Source organism: Schistocerca cancellata, chromosome 7, assembly GCF_023864275.1.
Source record: "Schistocerca cancellata isolate TAMUIC-IGC-003103 chromosome 7, iqSchCanc2.1, whole genome shotgun sequence".
NCBI classification, from domain to species: domain Eukaryota; kingdom Metazoa; phylum Arthropoda; class Insecta; order Orthoptera; family Acrididae; genus Schistocerca; species Schistocerca cancellata.
In genome coordinates, this window is record NC_064632.1 from 555,450,144 (window position 1) to 555,469,930 (window position 19,787).

A 19,787-nucleotide genomic window follows, 5' to 3' on the forward strand; every position below is an offset into this window, starting at 1 on the left:
TAAAAGACATTCAGTAAAGAGTTAAAACAAATAATTATTATGATAGTAAGCAGGTTAACTGAAAATGAGTGGTGTGAATCATCATAGTGTTACAGTGCTGCAGGCACACTTAGAATTTATCCCAGTGCACGAACCTTCGGGTAAAGTCTGGAGCTGGTGGGCCAGCCCTGCATCTGCGGCAACATCAAAAGCAACAGAGCAGAAGCGCCAGGGACCCTCCGCCTCTTGTCACCTTCACGCTTCAAGACTTACGATGCCACGACTGTATAAAGCCCACCCTGCTGACGCAGTCATTCAGTGGATAGTTTCGTTCAGTGCATGCTGCAGACCTGTTTAGTGCTCCGACTTTACTGTCTAGTGGATTATTTTACATGACTATATTTTATTTGTTTACTGTAGTCTCTTAGTGTATTGTGAATTAAGTTTGCAATGGATAAATTTGTTACCAAAAAGGTGCACTTGGATGTTGATGATACTGCAAGTCAACCTCCAACAATTATTGTGTCATCAATTGCTTCGTCATCTTCAGGCAAGAACCATTCACAGCTGAAACCTGGACAATCCAGTAATGGAAGATCATTTCAGAAGTCTTGTCTGATCAAATATACATGGCTAGAATATGAAGCATCTACTGAAAAAGTTTTTTGCAAAGCCTGCAAAGAGGAACATGCTAAAAATCTATTACAATTTTCTTCAAGAAAAGAAGATGCATTTACTTCTGTAGGGTTTTTGAACTAGAAAAAGGCTTTGGAAAAATTACATCTTCATGAAAATATGTTTATGCAAAAAGAAGGTGTTCTGAAACTAAATTCTATCACTAACTGAAGTGTGGCTTCCCAATTGAATGAACAGTTAGATAGTGATACAAAGAACAAAGAAAGGTCATTTAGCTCTTGAGACAATTTTTACTACCATGTAATTTCTATGCCGACAAGGGTAGGAAGATTTAAACTCAAATTTTTTTCAATTGTTGGAACTCCAAAAGAATGACATGCCTGAGTTTAAAGATTGGTTAGGGCATTTGGGGTATAAGTGGATGTCCCATGATATTCAAAATGAGATCATTGATCTACTAGGAAAGTCTGTGTTGAGAAAGGTATTGGCTTCAATCAAGAAGACTGAACATTTTTCTATTATGGATGATGAAACAAGTGATTCTTCGATTCATGAACAAGTGTCATTTTGTATTGGTACTGTCGATGATTCCTTAATCATCAAAGAAGACTTCATTGGCTTATATGAGACCCCTAACATTGAATCACAAACTCTGTTTAGTATTTTAAAAGATGTTTTTGTTTGTCTTGATTTGTCAGTGGATAACTTAAGAGGACAGTGCTATAATGGTGCCTCGAATATGAGAGGTAAGTTCAAAGGACTTAAAGAGATAGTTTTGGATATACAACCAAAAGCACTGCACTGCACTGCACTGCTCACAGTTTAAACTTGGCAGTTGTAGACAGTCTCTGCCATCTTACGTCTATGAAGGACTTAATAAACACTGTAAGGAAATCCAACAAAAGGACAGCATTTTTCAGAAGCATACGCTGTGAGAGTGCCAACGACCAAGCTGGTCTACTGCCCCTTTGCCCGACTCGATGGACTATGCGAGCTTCTAGTATCTTGAGAATATTGAAAAACTTTGAAGAAATTATAGACTTTTTGAAACATTTTCTGCAGAGGACAAAACAGAGGCAGGTTACAAATGTGCAGGCTGCCTTGACTCAGTGTTACAATTCAAGACTTATTTCTTTTTATGTCTTTATTGCCATGCAATGAACCCAGTAGAGGATGTCAATGAAAAAATTCATTGCCCTCATCTAAGTGTTGCTGATCTGGAAAAAATATGTGAGGGCTTGATTTGTATATTGAATGGAAGGTGTGATAGTTTTGAACACTTTTGGGAATTGTCTTCAAAAGAAAAACCTTCACAAGTTGATGATCCTTCGTTTCCTCAGAGTCGAAGTATACCAAAGTATGAAAACAACGAAGCCAGCTCACCGCACACTTTCAAAACCTCAAAGGAATACTACAAAGCTATTTATATTGAAGTTTGTGAAATGGTGCACTCTTGCATTACTGAGTGGTTTGCTTCAACTGGACTCACACAGGTAATTGCAAGACTGCTTGCTTTTAGCAAACAGAGGTGAAACAAATTTGGAAAAATCAACAGAGTTTTGAAAAAATGACCTAGACATTGAGAGACTGCGTTTACACTTGAGTATGTTAGCCAATATTGCTAATAAAAAACAAATGGTCTTAAAAAACATGTGTTATGTAAGAAAGTACATTACACTAGAGCCTGCAGTTGGAGAAATGTTATGTGAAGTAGTGAAGTGCATTAAGCTTTTCCAAGTAGTTCCAATCATGACAGCAACAGCAGAATGGTTATTTAGCGTCCTTAGACATCTGAAGTCATTCTCTGATCAACAATGGGACAGAAGCGATTGAACAACTTGGCTGTTCCTCATGACCACTGAGATGTTTTGGATGAATTGGATATCCAACCAGTCATCAATGACTTCATATTCAGTTATCTGGTCAGACAGTTGACATTTACACCTATCTACAGACACTTTAGCCCTAATAATGGCATTTAGAGAAATATTAAAAATCTTTATAAAGCAGAGAATTAAATACATACATAAAGTTAAATTTTCAGTTTCAAAATATTAGTACTAGTTTATTACTGTATTACTATATTATTATAGTACTGTATTAGATTTTTCAAATACTTAAATATTTTTAGGATGTAAGACCCAATTAAAACCTGCTAGTTACATACTTTTTGATTGAAAGTATTAGGCACTCTGTATTAACTTTATTAGCAGTATTAAAGCATTAACTTTGAGATATTGTTTTTATTTAATGAACCTTATTCAAAGTAAGCTTACATTACCTATTTCACTTTTTAATCAAAGTGCTATTACTTTGCGACAGGAGTGTTTTATGTTTTATTCTTTGAATGATAGTTTAGGATTTATTTAAATATAATTTCAGTCTTTTCAGAGCTATATATTCACTGCTCTGTAATAGTTTATAAGCATGATTATTACTGTAAATTAAATTAGCTTTTTACAAAAATACTGTACGTATTTACATTTCTTTTTTTTCTTTCTTTTTTTTTCTTTTTTTGCAAAGCCCAAAGATGTGTCAGGTTTGTCAAGTTTCCCAGAGTGCCGAGTTATTGAGAGTCCAGTTTTCGGGGTTCTATTGTTGATCACATGACTCTAAACATATGACATTTGACTGACTTTAAAACTCACTATTTTTCATCTAAAATTTGGAAAATTTCCTGGGGCAAGACCCACAGTATGGGCCGCCCCAATATCTTTTACAAGTCGGCACCTCTGTCTATAGGTTTTGATGAGTGAGTTTTCAAGTATCAAAATATGACATAAAACGCTGTATCTTTTGTTTGCATAGATGTTGAACTGTAATTTTTTTACACTGCCAGAGGATTGTAGACCTTAGTATCAGATATATTTCAGTTCGATATCCGTACCCTACCTCTACCCATTCCTGAGAAAAACAGGTCTCAACAGATGGCCATATCTTTTGATAGCATTGACTTAGAAGCTTAAATTTTTTTACACCACAGAGGGATTGTATACCATAATATTTGATATAAATTTCAAATTGATGCCTCTACCCATTCCTGAGACAAAGACATCATAACAGATGGACAAAAAAGTGATCCTACAAGGCTTCCATTTTTACCATTTGAGGTATGGAATACTAAAAATGAGGTCAGGACCAAATGCACCCCTAAAAAGAGTTGACCATTGAGTGAACTGTGTTAAAAGATTTGGAGGTCAGTACATCCCTGCAACATTGTGGCTCTCCACAACATTACACATGGACCACCAAGATGATCATGTTTGAAAATGCTGTATGTGCCCTCATATAATATGAGGTGGGAACACATAACGCACCTAGGAAAAATGTCAAACAATATCATTTTGTTGATGTAGATGTTATGTTGTGAGGAGGAATAAAGTCACATAGGTTATTATTTAATTGGCATGTTTCAAATAAACAACATTACGCAAAATGCACATCAGTTTTCTGCATGTGCAAGTGTAACACACCCTTGTTTTAGGAACATGTAGATAGGAAAGACTGACAGTACAATGTTAATAATCTGCAGCCAATTTGGCTCGTTTTCTTCAACTCCTTGTCCAGTTTAACATGTGCAATGCAGAGCCAGTTGCTTTCACATAATATGCTATACTGTGGAAAAGAGAGCGAAGTTTAACAGTTTTACATGTTGGCAACACGGAAGATATTCTTAAATTGTGATAGGAGAAGATTTTCTGCAGTCATTCAGGTTATTTTTCAAAGCTCTTTATAGTTTGCAGTGGAGTCTAGGACAAGTAAATTGATCCACAAAACCTTGGGATCACAAAATTCTGACATTAGCTTGAAACTGGTAATGGCAGAGTCTCTCTTGTTATTTTTGTATAGGATTCAATATTTACCACAAAACTGTGTCGTATCACAACCTTGATTTTTAAGATTTTAAATTTACATTGAACTTGTTATCCATTTTATAAATGGCCTGTAATCAAGGAAATGAACCTCTTGGCTCAGATCATCACCTATGTTGAAAAACTTCAAAATCATGACTATCTCCAGGAAAAATTAGCATATTAAGTAATGTTCTGAATGCTTTCAAACAAAGGTCTTAAAGTTAGGTAAGGTATATGGTGTATAGTTTTACTGCCCAGATATCTCAGTAACAGTAACTTGATTTTCTTTTTTGTACCCTATCGTTCTCTTACTCCTTGCAGATAAAGCAATGCTGATATGTCTTTTTTTCACCAGGGGAACGTATGGTTACAATCAAGTGATGGATCTTGCAACAAATGAAAACTTGGAACGGGTCTTAAATCTCCAGAAGGACATTCAGCCTGATGAATGCTGTCAGATCCAGTTTACATCAGTAAGTAAGAAATAATTAAAATTATAAATTCACAGTTTGTGAGGGTATTAATATACAACAGTGGTTTGTCCTGGCTTCGCCCGGGTAGCACTGTCTCTGTGGCTGGGCGACTTGTCTGGTATAGCTGTAATAGAGTGTGGGGACATTGAGACAAAGTGATTCGCTGACCAGCGCTACAGAGTGGGTACGTGGAGCCTCTGTGCCCCAGCTGCCAGTTCTCACCAAGTGACGTTATATGGTGGACGTCTCTTGTATTATCCAAAGTTCAGTAAATGTTTATTTAGACTGATTAGTGTTTGCGTGTTACTTACTTGTCACCCAGTACCGTACAGAGGTACACTGCCACACTGGTGAACCCAACAACAGTGGATGCCATGTTTTTTGTGAAATACAGCTGTGTGCCACGTTAATGCATGTCAACAATGGAAGCGATGTTTACCTTGTTCATTGTTCTTCACAGCTCTGTGGCTACAAATTCCTATATACTTCCCACAGTGTGGTGCATCCATTGCCTTCGTTAATGTGGTGTGCGTACTGTAAGACCTTTGGTACACACACCATCAGATTATTTGACTTGTCGCTCTAGCGAAGTAGGCGAGTGTCAGCAATATGTCTCATGGTCTTATCGTGGCGTGTTTATCTTCTGCCGTTAGGTTAGACGATAGAAATGCCACTGGCATGCTTAGAGTAGCAGATTGACGGTGACCAACTTTAAACAGAACTTGATTAATTTTCACACACATTTATTAAAGTAATAAAAATCATAGATATTACGTAACTTGATTCTGGATGCTGTTTACAATTGACAATCTGAAGTTCCTTGGGTCTTGGTACGTTAATCTTATTCTCATATATCTCTGATACTTGACAAAGTGTCTATACATTTCTCTTCATGGCTATGTACAGGAATATGATAATCTTATTAGGCGCAGACTGAAACTTGACTATAGACTGGTACAGACAAATGCAGACTGACTAATCAGACGTCTGTACACTTGTTATAATACCTCGAGCGTTCAGGTATCACTGCGCGAGTGTGATCTGCGAGGAGAAAAGGTTCTACATTAGCAGCAATCTCATTGGCTGCATTACATATTAATACGCGGATTGGGGGAAGCAGAATTTGGTCCGTCTCTAAGACAGCGCCATCTCATAGTGCGGAGATGGACGAGCGCTGTGCCTGTGCTGTTGTGCTTAGCGGGACGCGCTCTAGTGGGAAAGTTGTGTTTGCGCTGACTATGCGGAACTATGTACACAACAGTTAACAAACTGTGTGGAATATGGAGCAAAAAGTGTGCGAAAACGTTGTCTCACAAAACAGAGTGGCTGATTCAACTGTGGCCGCCATCAGAGCCTTTATTAGTGAACTTGCATGCCAAACCCACTCCAACATGCTTCCAGGACAGTTCGTGTTCAGTTTTCATTCGATTGGACATGCTGCCGATAGTGTCCTCTGCGTCTGCTGCACCACGATTGCCGATGCTTGATGCAGTTCCAACTGCACTGTGTTTGATGGATCCAACACCAATTGTGCCTTTCTGTTCAGCTCAGATAGTACAACCATTATCGGGATTCCCAGAATGACAACCAAAATTCCCACAATCCCAATCTCATCAAGTGTCATCGTAATTTTCAATGGCTGAGTGCATATTCACTTCACTTGGTGTTATCAATGACAGTTCAGAATTTGTTATGTTAATCTCTCATCTCGTGGGACATGCAGAACTGATGTGACATTATCCTTTCCTCTCTACCACTCAATAAGTAGGATGCAGAAAAACCAGCATTTCTACAATGAATTGTTGGCACTCCTGAACAACAGGTGTGACAATTCAGTTACAATGAGCAGTTCACCTGGGGAACCCCTTCACAACTGTGGCATCATCTTAATTTGGTAGTTGACCCCACACTAATGTCAGACCAAACCCTTCGGATATCATGGGTCGTGAAACTTCTGTCTGAGCTACAGCTTGAAGTGATTTTGTATGAGGTGGGACTGCTAGATAGGAAGTTGACCCTAGCAGACAGATTATATTCAGTGATGCAACTCAGGCAGAAAATCAAATTGGGCACCCTTGCCTCCTACACCTGATGAGCTGGCACACACTCAAAACAGTCATGATGCCACCCAACCTCATGCGAAACTGTTGTCACAAGCTCTACTCCAAGCACTGAACTGCTGACTGCTCATGATAACACAATGACTGCCAAGAATGCTGCTCCAGCTGACCGTGCCCCATCTCACCCAAAACGTGTACATATACAGTTTGGCGCATCCGCACGCAGTTTTCACCAGTCCTGCTTGCTCCCAAACAACAACCACACAACTATACCAAGTCACTTCTCTTCTCACAGCGACTTCACATCAGAGATGCCTGTATATTTGAGACTGCGACTCAAATCTGTACTTCCTCATCAACACGAGGTTAGATGTGTGAATGGTGCCTCGCCTGCTGTTGTGACCACATGCTGCTAACCTTGGACTGCAACTACATATGGCTAATGACACAGGCATCCATGTACACAGCATGCAGGATCTGGCAATGCATCTTTCTGACAAACTACATTGCATGTGGACCTTGTACGTTGCTGAATCAATGATAGGAATAAACTTCCTCCACAATATCAAACCTCTCACCTAATCTCTACCATGATTCTGCCCTGTCTTTTGGCAGCTCACCCTAGGATTTTTTGCCCCAACTTCATCATGGGATGTGAATCACAGTTGCTCTCACTGACAGCCTACAATACAAGCAATCAACACAATCCAAAATCAGTTGTTGGAGACCTGGGTTGACTTGCATTAATTACGCTTTGCCAACGATGATCTCTGCCAGTGCTTGCATGAAACGTCCCTCGTGCTCACAAGTGCATGCAACCAAATCCAATGTCTCCACGCAACAATGCGGCAATGGTACATACTGCCACCCCCACACTGGATGGCTACGCCTCACTGCTACAACCCCCAGACTCCAAATTTTAGACTCTAAGCAGTGTGCAATTAGAAATGGTACTATGCACTGTATCACTACAACCACTGGTGCATCTGTACACCACAAGGCATGACACTTTGCACCAGCTCTTCTTCGGGGAGTCAAAACAGCGATAAATGAAGTGTTGCAAGCAGGTATTGTCCACCCTTCAAGCAGTGCCCAAGTGTCACCCATTGAACTGGTATATCGATGCCATTTACCGCATGCAGTGGATGAGCAGGCACCTCTGGTTGATGCCACAGAGGGCTCTCACATGCAAGAGGAATCGAAAAGTAGTGTGGATCACAGAAATGCAAAACGTGTTTTGCCGCTGTAAAGAAGCTCTGGCAAAAGCGATGCCTCTAGCACACCCAGCACCAGGAATGCAGATTAAACTTGCAACTGCTGCCAGTGATTCAGCTATTTGTGCTGTACTCCAGCAAAAGAGGGTGGATACTAAACATCATCTCATGTTTTTCTCTAAGAAATTAAGAAAGTCTCAAACAAAATGGTCAACATTTGACCAGAAGTTACTAGCAGTGTATGGAACTGTATAGCACAGTTACAAAGACATGGAAGGGTGCTGTAAACTTCAAACAGTACCACAATCTGCACATGCACTTGCACAGGGCTGACAACGTGATGGCTGACTGCTCTCTTGGGTCACACAATCTTCCTCATCTTGGTGTTTACTAGGTCGGCAGAAGAACAAGAAAAGGGACCATTGTGTCAAGCCTTGCTCATGGACACATCATCAAATCTCATAATTCAATAATGACTGGTCCCTAGGTCAGAGGTCAATATCCTCTGTGATGTATCCCAACACAGAATCTGCCTGATCCTGCCCAGGTCCATGCAGCAAAAAATCTTTGATCCGCTACACGACCTTGTACACACAGGTGTCCAAATCACAACATGGCTGGTTATTTAGTGTTTTGATTGGTCCATTGTTAGACACAACTGCCACAGTGGCACAAGGACATATCTCGGCTGTCAACGAAGCAAGGTAGGCCAACACGCATAGGCACCATTTCGTAATATGACATAGGCACTTCTGCCATATATACCTAGACCTTGTGGGTCTACCAGAATCAGAGGGCTACATATAAGTCCTATCCTTGATCAACAGAGATTCAAGCTGGGTAGAAGCTATCCCAATAACAGACATCACAACAAAACTCCTGCTAAAGCTTTTAACACAGCTTGGATATTGCATTTTGGTTGTCTGCACACTATCACCACAGACAAGAAACAGCAATTCATTCGGCACTCTTCAAAGCCCTTTGTAACTTTGTGGCATCTCTTGCCGTTGCAGCATGGCACTATGGCCTACTAGAGAGATGGAACCTTACGATGAAGACAGCTTTGATGTGCCACGTGAAACACGGACTGAAGCTCTCACGGGGGCTCTCCTCGGTATCTTCATGGTGTGTTAAGATGAACTCCAAGCCTCACTCACAGAGATACGTTAATACTGCCAGCTGAACCTGTGTGGCTTACACCCACTCGTGACCCATCAGACCTCCCCTTGATGATGCATCATGTCAAGTACTATATTCACAATTTACTGGTACCGCCTCCATCCATACACACAGTCCCTAAAATTGTTCTTACATAAGAGACCCATGAATTACACACATCATGCTCTGTGATGATGCTGTATGAATGGCACTACAACCCTCTACAATGGTCCATTGCAAGTGATCAGACAGGGACCTGCACTTTTGACATTGTTGTCAATGGAATTACCACAACAGTCTTAATCACCATACTAAAAGCAGTGTGGATACTTATCACTGATGACTACATGAATTGCCTACAGGATAATGATGGCTCAAATGTCTCTCATACGAGTGGATTGTGTCCTGTCCTCTCAGTGGCAATCACAGTCGACTTGCGAAACTTTTATTCAGATGAAATTATGGTCAAGTTAGTTAACAGTGATCTGTGCATAGAAGCAAAACATGCAGCTCTGCAAATCACAACCAAGGTGATCACTACCAGCATAATTGGACCTTCCATCAGCCGATGATGGTGGACTTCATAGTAGTGTCATCACAAATCTCGTTCATGAGTGATCTAGTGATCGTTATGTCCATTTACACCATGACCAGCTTGTCTACCCTGAATACACGCCTCAGTCAGATCTTCGCAGCTGACAATTCAATGCAGCGTTCAACAGTGAAAGAACCAGTGCCATCCACTCCCACCTTGTGCTGCAGTTTGCCACTTCGCCTTCTTCTTCAGTTTTCACCATACCAGATGTACATCATATCTGCTCTACAGCAAGTACCACTGAATAACACCTCACATGCCTCACAGATGAAGGTTTTTCACCACCCCTCCAGTGCTGCACAATTCCAGGAGGGGGGAGGGGGAGGGCTATTTGGGGTTATCGAGATATGGAGACAAAGAGAATTGCTGACCAGTGCAGTGAAGTGGAGCATCTGCACCTGGGGCGCCAGTTCACACTGAGTGACGTTATACGGTGGATGCCTCCTGTGTGTTGTCTGAAGTTTAATAAAGGTTTATTTAGACATATTGCTATTTGTGTTTTACCTACATGTCACCTATTACCGTACAGAAGTATACTTCCAAAAGATTATATCTACAAACCTTCCTCGTGAACTGGTCCATATATTAGTAAAGATTGTTATCAAAGTCGCTACAGTACTTCCTGAGATTATCCTTCAATTTCAGACAGAATTACTCAGCAGGGGACTATAAATCATCATAGTTCAGCCATTTTGCATGAAATATTTATAAATTACTAGCGACCTGCCCCAGTTTAACGTGGACAACACTAAGTACCTATGGCCAGACTACAATATATAGTACTATACAAAAACTTTCCTAGTGAATCAATCTGTCTATTAGTGACAACTGTATCAAAATCTGTACAGTATTCCCTGGGATTAGCCTTCACATACAGACAGAAAAATGTGGCAGGGAACTTTAATTTACAATAGGTGTAGATTCTGGTCAAGTTTGCTGCTCTATGGAGTTGCGTGTCTGTTACTTTAATGCTTTTTCTGCCTGCTCTCTGAGTGACCATTGCTGCCATGAGACATCACTCAAAATGGCAATTAAGTATGAGACAGATAACAAAACATATATTACATGGTCATCATTACTGTAAGTAATGAATTATGTATACAAACCTTCTCTGTAAATCAGTCTGTCTATTAGTAAAAACTGTGTCAAAATCCCAAAGGTAATTCCTGAAATTAGCATTCAAATAAAAACATAAAAATGCAGCTGGGGTCTTTAATTTAGTAATATGCATAGATAATTGTTCATCTGCAATTGAATTACAGCCAGTTGGTGTGTTGGAAAGAGACTGCTCATATTGCTGTGGCAAATAGTGGAGTAGCTCAGTAAGTCACATGACCGGTTGAATGTATGTCACACCTGCTACCAGCCATCAGCATGGACACTGAACTGGGTGAGCAGGGTAGCAGCATTAGCTATGTGGGTCATTGTGCAGTAAATCACTTGTCCATTCAACACTGGACAGCAACAAAAACCAATGGGTAATCAAATGACGTATAACCACCACATCACTCTGGGATACAGAAACCTCTGTTCCCCATTAGAGGTTCTGCTCACCACACTAAACAGGGCACATAAATGTGCTGAAAAACTGCCATTGGACCCTTAAGGAGAAAGAAAGGCTATGTGAACTGATGAGTAAAGGACTTTTTGTGCTGTCACCGCCAGACACCACACTTGCTAGGTGGTAGCTTTAAATCGGCCGCGGTCCATTAGTACATGTCGGACCCGTGTGTCGCCACTGTCAGTATTTGCAGACCGAGCGCCACCACACGGCAGGTCTAGAGAGACGTGCTAGCACTCGTCCCCAGTTGTACGACGACTTTGCTAGCGACTACACTGACGAAGCCTTTCTCTCATTTGCCGAGAGACAGTTAGAATAGCCTTCAGCTAAGTCCATGGCTACGACCTAGCAAGGCGCCATTAACCATATCTGGAGAGAGTCTCACTTGTATTATCAAGAGTGATGTACCACAAGGATGAATTAAAGTTAAGTAAACAGAAGCTACGTACTTTTCTTTAGTGCATTCATAACGTATCCTGTTCCAGACTTCACGCCCGTCTGCGTTAGATAGCGTGCATTTCGGCCTCCTCTATCTACAAGGTGTTGGCACATTTGCCAGCACATCACTTTTATCCATGTAGAACATGTTGCTGGCATCGTGTTGTCAAGCACCCTGCAGCCACATTGCCCATTCTCTCTCTCTCTCTCTTTTTTGTTTAATTAAAAACGCTGTGACAAGAATAGACCATTGACATGTAGTTGTGTTTATTTTGGAACACCTGAATATTTTTGTCATCATTCTAATTTTCTTCTTCTTCTTCTTCTTCTTCTTCTTCTTCAGTAGCGCTACAGCCCTTGGTGAGCCTTGGCTTCTTCAACGATCTTCCTCCACACTTCTTAGTCATTTGCTCTTTTTCACCCCCCAGACTCCCATACTGGTGAGATCCATTATTACATCATTGATCCATCTTCTTCTAGGTCTCCCTTTTTGCCTAGTTGAATGCATCACACCTTTCAACATTTTCTCTGGAATTCTAGCCTCTGCCATTCTCTCCAAGTGTCCTAGCCATCATATTCGCTGTGATTTCACAAATTTTACTATCTCCCTACCTTGTATTAACTCTTGTAATTTGGCATTGTAGTGTATTCTCCAGTCTTCTTCCTCCCTTATTGGCCCATCATTCTAATTTACATATAAATTGGCACAAGAGTATTTTTTACATGTTTTTCTTTCACTCAAGTGTGGTGTGCATTATTATGAACTAATGCCACAATATTGCCAGCAGAGATCATTTGGTTTACATTTCTTGACAACAAAGCTTAAATTGTATATTGATATTCCCTTGCATCAGACAAGAGCTGGACAACCAGAATGCTATCGAACTGATTCGTGATATCCTATGTCACTTAGTGCTGCTTTTGCAATCCTATATTTCCTTCCATTCCCTGATTTTAAGTTCAGTCATAATGTGACTCTACAGAGTGTTTGTCATCTATGTTGCAACACATGTTTTAATATTAAATTCATTCATATATTCCATTGTGGTCATTGGTAAGCTCAACATACATCAAACTTTCCTAATCAGTGTGTCACAATGTTTTTGTACTATAGCCCAATGGACTGTGTCACAACATTTTGTTCTGTCCATAGGTTATAAGGTGAGGGCTAATTCCTAATAAGAGTGCTGAAACACATGATACATAGTGCAGAGATGTAAAATCCAACATATTCCTCTTCTCCTTCACTTCATGGAGTAGGCTTACAGCCTGTGTCATCTTCACTGAAGCCATCTGTTCCTCATTTGTCTTACATCTCTGTTTTCTGTTGGTTTATAGTTGATCACTTGTTTGATCTGTCCTCCTCCTTTCTGTTGATATGTTGTTTCCATTTTATGCATCTTTGCTTTTCTTTTTTTTTTATTGCACATATTAGGTTCTTCTTTTATAATATCGTGTTATTTGTGAACTCTGACGGTACGAACTTCAACATTGCTTACAAGTTTCATTTCAGCTGGCTGTGTTCTCTTGTCTTTCTTAATGTCCAGAATTCACTTCCATGTATTAGAACAGGGTTGGCCATTACTTCATAAAATTTTAGCTTTGTATCCATCCTTATCTTGTCACCCAGTGTTCTGTGTATTGTGTCTCTTATCACTTGAAACTTATTTAATTTATTAGTGACATCATTTTCATATTCATAGCTAATATCTCAGCCTAACAGTTGAAAATGTGACACCTGTTCTATTGATTGTTCATCTAGTACTATTTTGGAATGTACTGGAAATTTCCCTTTGGAAGCCAGTGATTTAGTTTTTTAACTGAAATTTTTAGATTCTGATTCTTAGATATTTGATTTCAGCTATGTATTTTAAACTGAAGGTCATTCTTTGTCTTCTGTATTATTATTTGATCATTGAACGAGATCAGTGTTTTTATGTGCATGTGTGTCCTGCTATTAATCTAACACCTTGTTTAGTTCCTGTTTCCACTGTCTATTACTGCCAGCTAAGTATGTATTGAATATAGTAGGTGAAAGGCCACACCCTTGTCGTACTTCTCTGGTGACCTTCATTTGTTCTGTCTTTGCTTCCCCTGTATTTATTGTAATTTCTGTGTGCTGAGACAAGCTCTGTATCACTTGGTCTTGGATATGCTCTTTTCCCATTATGTTTCAAAGCTTGCTTCTGTTCACTTTACTGAAAGCCTTTTCGTAATGTGTCAGTGTGAACATCTGAATTAAGATTAGTGATATCCTAGCTAACTTAGTGCTGTTTTTGCAAACTTGTTTTTCCTTCCATTAACTAATTTTAAGCTTGACCACAGTGTGATCTTACAATGCATTTGTCAATCATGTTTCAACACAATCAGATACACCAGAGTCCTCAATGATAAGATCAACAAACATCATACTTTCCTACTCAGTGTGTCATGAAATTTTACTTTGTGGCATAGTCTGATGGAGTCTGTCACAAAATTTTGTTCTTTCGATAAGTCTAAACCTTATAATGGAGTGACTAATTCTTAACACGAGTGGTGAGACATGTGACATAAACTGCAGAGACGTAGAATCTGACATATTCCTCTTTTTTATTTTGCAAATATCCTTCTGTGTGCCACATACGACTTTATAACATGGGCAGCTAGAGCCTTTGAAATCCATGGTAAGTTTAACTAGAAAAAAAAAAAAACCACAAACAGCTGTTAATTGATGATTTTATTCACATGACAGGTTTCTGTGTGCTAAAACAGCTTCCTCAGGTGGCATTAAGTAGAAAGGGAAGCATCTCTGTAATCTATATAATCAAAAAATTATGGGTGTCAATAAAAGTAAACCTAAATGAAAGGTACTTAAAATAATGTCACATAGATTAGCACACGGAGATGCCCCCTATGTTCGTAGTCAGCGAATCCAGTGTCTGTCTGAGAAACGTAACCCATTGAAAAGATAAAAAACCCCAGAAGGAAAAATTTATACAGATTGAAAACTGGGAAGCAAGAAATCAGTTACACTGTAGGGGCCTAAATGTGCATCCATGTGTAAATTGAACACAGATGAAGAATGAAAATTATTATTATTATTATTAAAAAAAAGGAGCTAATTGTAACTGAGAATGAACATAGAAGGTAGTAGGAGGCCCCAATTACAATAGCGCACCTAGGAAACCAGAACAACAGATTAATAAAATGCTTAGCATAACAAATATACCAATGAACTATTTGCACCAATGTTCTGTCAGTTATTATTTGTTAACTATTTCCTTTCTTCATGGAGTTGGATTCTGTAACTATGAACATTGGGGGGAAACTCCATGTGCTTATTTTATGTTATGCTACTGTAAGATTTTTCATTTATGTTTACTTTCATTGGCTGTCCTTAATTTTTTAATTATACATATTAAAAGGAGCTTTTCCTTTCCATGTAGTATTAACTGAAGACGGTACTTTAACACAGCAAGACTGGTCATGTAAATAAATCATCAGTTAACAGCTGTTTGCAGTTTTCTTCAAGTTCAGTTTACCTTATTTGTTTGTTGTCCAAACAGGATCACTGATGGTTATATCTACAGGTGGATGTGATAGTGTTGAAACTTACTGCCTTTCCCATCAGTCTTCTAACTGGTTTGTTGTGTCCCACAATGAATTCCTCTCCTGTGACATCTTCTGCATCTCTTAGTAGCACTTGCACCAGTTATCTTTACTTGTCTGTTTGTATATTCCAACCTGTATGAACTACTATCTCATCATTTTTTTCTATATGTTCCTCTCCTCATCAATTCTGTGGAGAACCTCCTCATCCCTCTCTTTATCAGTCCACCTAATTTTCGGTATCCTATAGCACTGTGGGAAAACATTCCTCACCATCTTGCCACATGTAAGCTCAACACACTCTTTGTGCTAGTGCGCACAGTACTGGGTCTGCAGAACAAAATAACAGAACACAGAAATGTTCTCTCAGTTCCTTTATTGGAACGGGAGACAACTACATATAACATATAGTAGGCTAATGTACTAACTTAAGCTGCCCCAGAAAAAACACTAGTTCTCTCATCATGGACACTACTATTTATGTGCATCTGGATCTGGTGTCCGTACCAAAGTGAAACTAAATAATGAATGGAAAGTGTCCATATCATTTAACATAATATTCTTCAGCTTACACATGATTACAGGGGAGGATGTCTGTACTTGGCTTAGAGAGGGCTGATGCCAAACTGCAAATAAGTTGCAAGGAGTGACACACAGCGAGTTTGAGATATGGAAACCTTTTATCACATGTGACTCTATCAACAAGGCACTAAGCAATCTATAACTTGTGAACATGCTTGTGGCAGTCTACATAACACAGAAAAATATGTCAGCATACAGTTATAACCAGACAGGACACAAAGAATATTAACATAAAAACAAAACACTATCATGCACTAGTAATACAGGAGGAGGTGGACGAAGTGACCACAGATGAATTTACAATTAAATAATCTTGCTACAATGGCAAGGGAAATGTTGCACTATCCACAAATTTAGTCTATCATAAATACAATGTGAGCAAGGCAATATGATAAAATCCTCTAGCTACCAGAGAGACAGAACTGAGTGGTTATTGCTAAATGGACAGTCCCTTTCTGGTGCATATGGACACTCCTCTGATAATGTGTGTGGCAAGAGTGGTACAGTCCATCAGGCCTTTGTTTTAATAAATGGTATTCTATGAGGTGGTGGTAGTAAGCTGGAAAAATAAAGCTGCTTTTTTTTGCTTAGGGTTCAGTTTAGAACTTGATCTACATCAAGACTAAATGAAGCCCTTGGCCAGTAGCTCTTGACAATGCTTGCAAATGTCAACAATAAAAATTCAGCCAAAGCATGTAGTACTGATTCCACTGGTGTTGTCTTTGCTTCTCTTGTACATATCTGGAGTATTGTTATGACAAGCTGTCAAATCTTCATTCTTCTAATTCAAAACAATCCAGAATTAACACTTGGACAAACATTACCTCATTTAAATGAAGATTTGAGTTGCTCAGCACTGATACATGAAGTGCTGGTCAGGGTGCTCTTTCTGTCATGTGCCTTTCTGGTAAAAACCCCGAGCTGCAGCAAGGCAGTATATGGCAGAAAGGGACTCCAACTCTTGGGCCCATTTTTGCTCATGACCCGATCCGGCACTATGTGATGTGCTGCTGCTGTTGGCATCTGTTGAAGCAGACGGGTGGCCTTCCATTCATATTTTTCCCTTTTGTTTCTCATACATATTTATGAGGTGTGATCAGAAAGTAACTGGAATTTTTTAATTTCACAGCTTTAGACATCCAATTTTCAATTTATTTTATTTTATTTATTTTTTATCTTGTTAGTACATACATCCCTGACATATGTTTGCATTTTCAGCAGTTTTGAAGATTTAGTTTATTGTTGAAAGTCAGAAGGCTATATTTGTTTTGAGTGCTTGTCGAATTTTTACTTTCGAAGAAATAGATCAAATACTTTGCATAAAGTTTTGCTTGAAAAACAGAACGAAGTGCAGCACTGCATTTGAAATGTGACTGTGGTTTTTGGTGAATCTACTACAAGTAAGACAAGAGTTTACAAGTGGTATAAACATTTCACAGAGGATCGAGAAAATGTTGAAGATGACGACTGCCCTGGAAGCCATAGCACATGAATTTTTGATGACAATGTGGAAGAAGGAAAGAGAAGGGTTCTGGAAAATTGCCAAATCATCATCAGAGAGGTTGCTCATGATGTTGGCATATCCTGTGGCTCATACCAAGCAATTTTTAAAATGTTTTGGGCAGGAAACGTGTAGCAGCACAGTTTGCTCTGAAATTGTTGAATTTTGACCAAAAACAACATCTTGTAGGCATAGCTCAGGAATTGCTGAATAAAGTAGCAGCTATCCAGAACTTCTAAAGCAGGTTATAAAAGGTGACAAAACATGGATATATGGGTATGATTTGAAACCAAGGCCCAGTTGGAAACTGGAAACTGCCTGAAGAGCCAAGACCGAAAAAAATTCGACAACTTCATCACATGTGAAATTTCTCCTCACTGTTTTTTTTTTATTACAATGGGATAGTGCATCTTGTAGTCATACGGTCAATAAGGAGTACTACTTGGAAGTTACGCACCATTTGCATGAAACAATCTGAAAAAAAGACCAGAACTGTGACAAAGCCTCCCATGGAAATTGCATTACGCCACTGCTTGGTAATGATTTTTGGAAAAAAAGACAGTATTTGCCAGTCATGGCCCACTGTGACTACTTTCTATTCCTGAGGGTGAAGAGAACTGTGAAAGAATGTTGTTTTGCCACCATTAATGAGATAAAACCAGAATTGCTGAAGGAGCTGAACACCATAAAAGAAAGTGAGTTCCAGAAGTACTTCAAAAATTGGAAAAAGCACTGGCACAATTGTATTTTATCTGAGGGGAATTAATAAATGAAAAGCACTGGTTTGCTTTTGTTCTATGGTATTAATTTATTGTGTTAACCAGTTTTCAGCTTGCAAGGCCATCATCAGACATTTGATGATGGTCTTGTAAGGTGAAAACTGGTTAACACAATAAATTAGTGCTGAAGACCAAAAGCAAACTAGCACTTTTCATTAATTATAATTTTGTTCCATCAAAAGCAAATGGAAGATTCAGTTAACATGAGGGGGCAAAGTTGATGTTGATGAATAAATAAAGATTGTTTAAAAAAAACAAAAATTTCCATTACTTTTTCATCACACTTCCTGTATTACCCATTTCCATAGTTGTAAGCTGTAGCTTACAACTATTTTTCCACAAATTTTGAAGCACCGTTTTACATTGTTGAATGTTTTTCATATGTCAACAGTCCTTTGAATGTTTCTTGATTTCTTCTGTGCTTTCCAACGTATTTGATTGCAGTTCTTTCAAAGCTGTGTTAAACTTTGATCTAATACTGGATCCCCATGTCTTCCATATTTTTCCCTATTTTTTCTTCTAACTTGTCATCAGGAGAAAGAAAACTGATGTTCTATGGATCAGAGTGTGGAATGGCAGATCCCTTAATTGGGCAGGTAGGTTAGAACATTTAAAAAGGGAAATGGATAGGTTAAAGTTAGATATAGTGGGAATTAGTGAACTTCGGTGACGGGAGGAACAAGACTTTTGGTCAGGTGAATACAGGGTTATAAATACAAAATCAAATAGGGGTAATGCAGGAATAGGTTTAATAATGAATAAAAAAATAGGAGTGCGGGTAAGCTATTACAAACAGCATAGTGAACACATTATTGTGGCCAAGATAGACACAAAGCCCACGCCTACTACAGTAGTACAAGTTTATATGACAACTAGCTCTGCAGATGACGAAGAAATTGATGAAATGTATAATGAGATAAAAGAAATTATTCATATAGTGAAGGGAGACGAAGATTTAATAGTCATGGGTGACTGGAATTCGACAGTAGGATAAGGAAGAGAAGGAAACATAGTAGGTGAATATGGATTGGGGCTAAGAAATGAAAGAGGAAGCCGCCTCGTAGAATTTTGCACAGAGCACAACATAATCATAGCTAACACTTGGTTTAAGAATCATGAAAGAAGGTTGTATACATGGAAGAACCCTGGAGATACTAAAAGGTATCAGATAGATTATATAATGGTAAGATAGAGATTTAGGAATCAGGTTTTAAATTGTAAGACATTTCCAGGGGCAGATGTGGACTCTGACCACAATCTATTGGTTACAACCTGTAGATTAAAACTGAAGAAACTGCAAAAAGGTGGGAATTTAAGGATATGGGACTTGGATAAACTGAAAGAACCAGAGGTTGTACAGAGTTTCAGG

The 19,787-nt window shown here is 39.0% G+C and overlaps 1 protein-coding gene across 1 annotated transcript in view; it reads left to right on the top strand.

Annotated features, from left to right (window-relative positions):
• The window catches only part of LOC126091913 (medium-chain acyl-CoA ligase ACSF2, mitochondrial-like), a 229,812-nt gene that overhangs the window by 138,175 nt on the left and 71,850 nt on the right, over positions 1-19,787 (top strand). Inside the window, exon 5 of the mRNA XM_049907229.1 lies at positions 4,825-4,942. Within this exon, the coding sequence (XP_049763186.1) occupies positions 4,825-4,942 (118 nt within the window). The remainder of the gene's footprint in view (positions 1-4,824; positions 4,943-19,787) is intronic.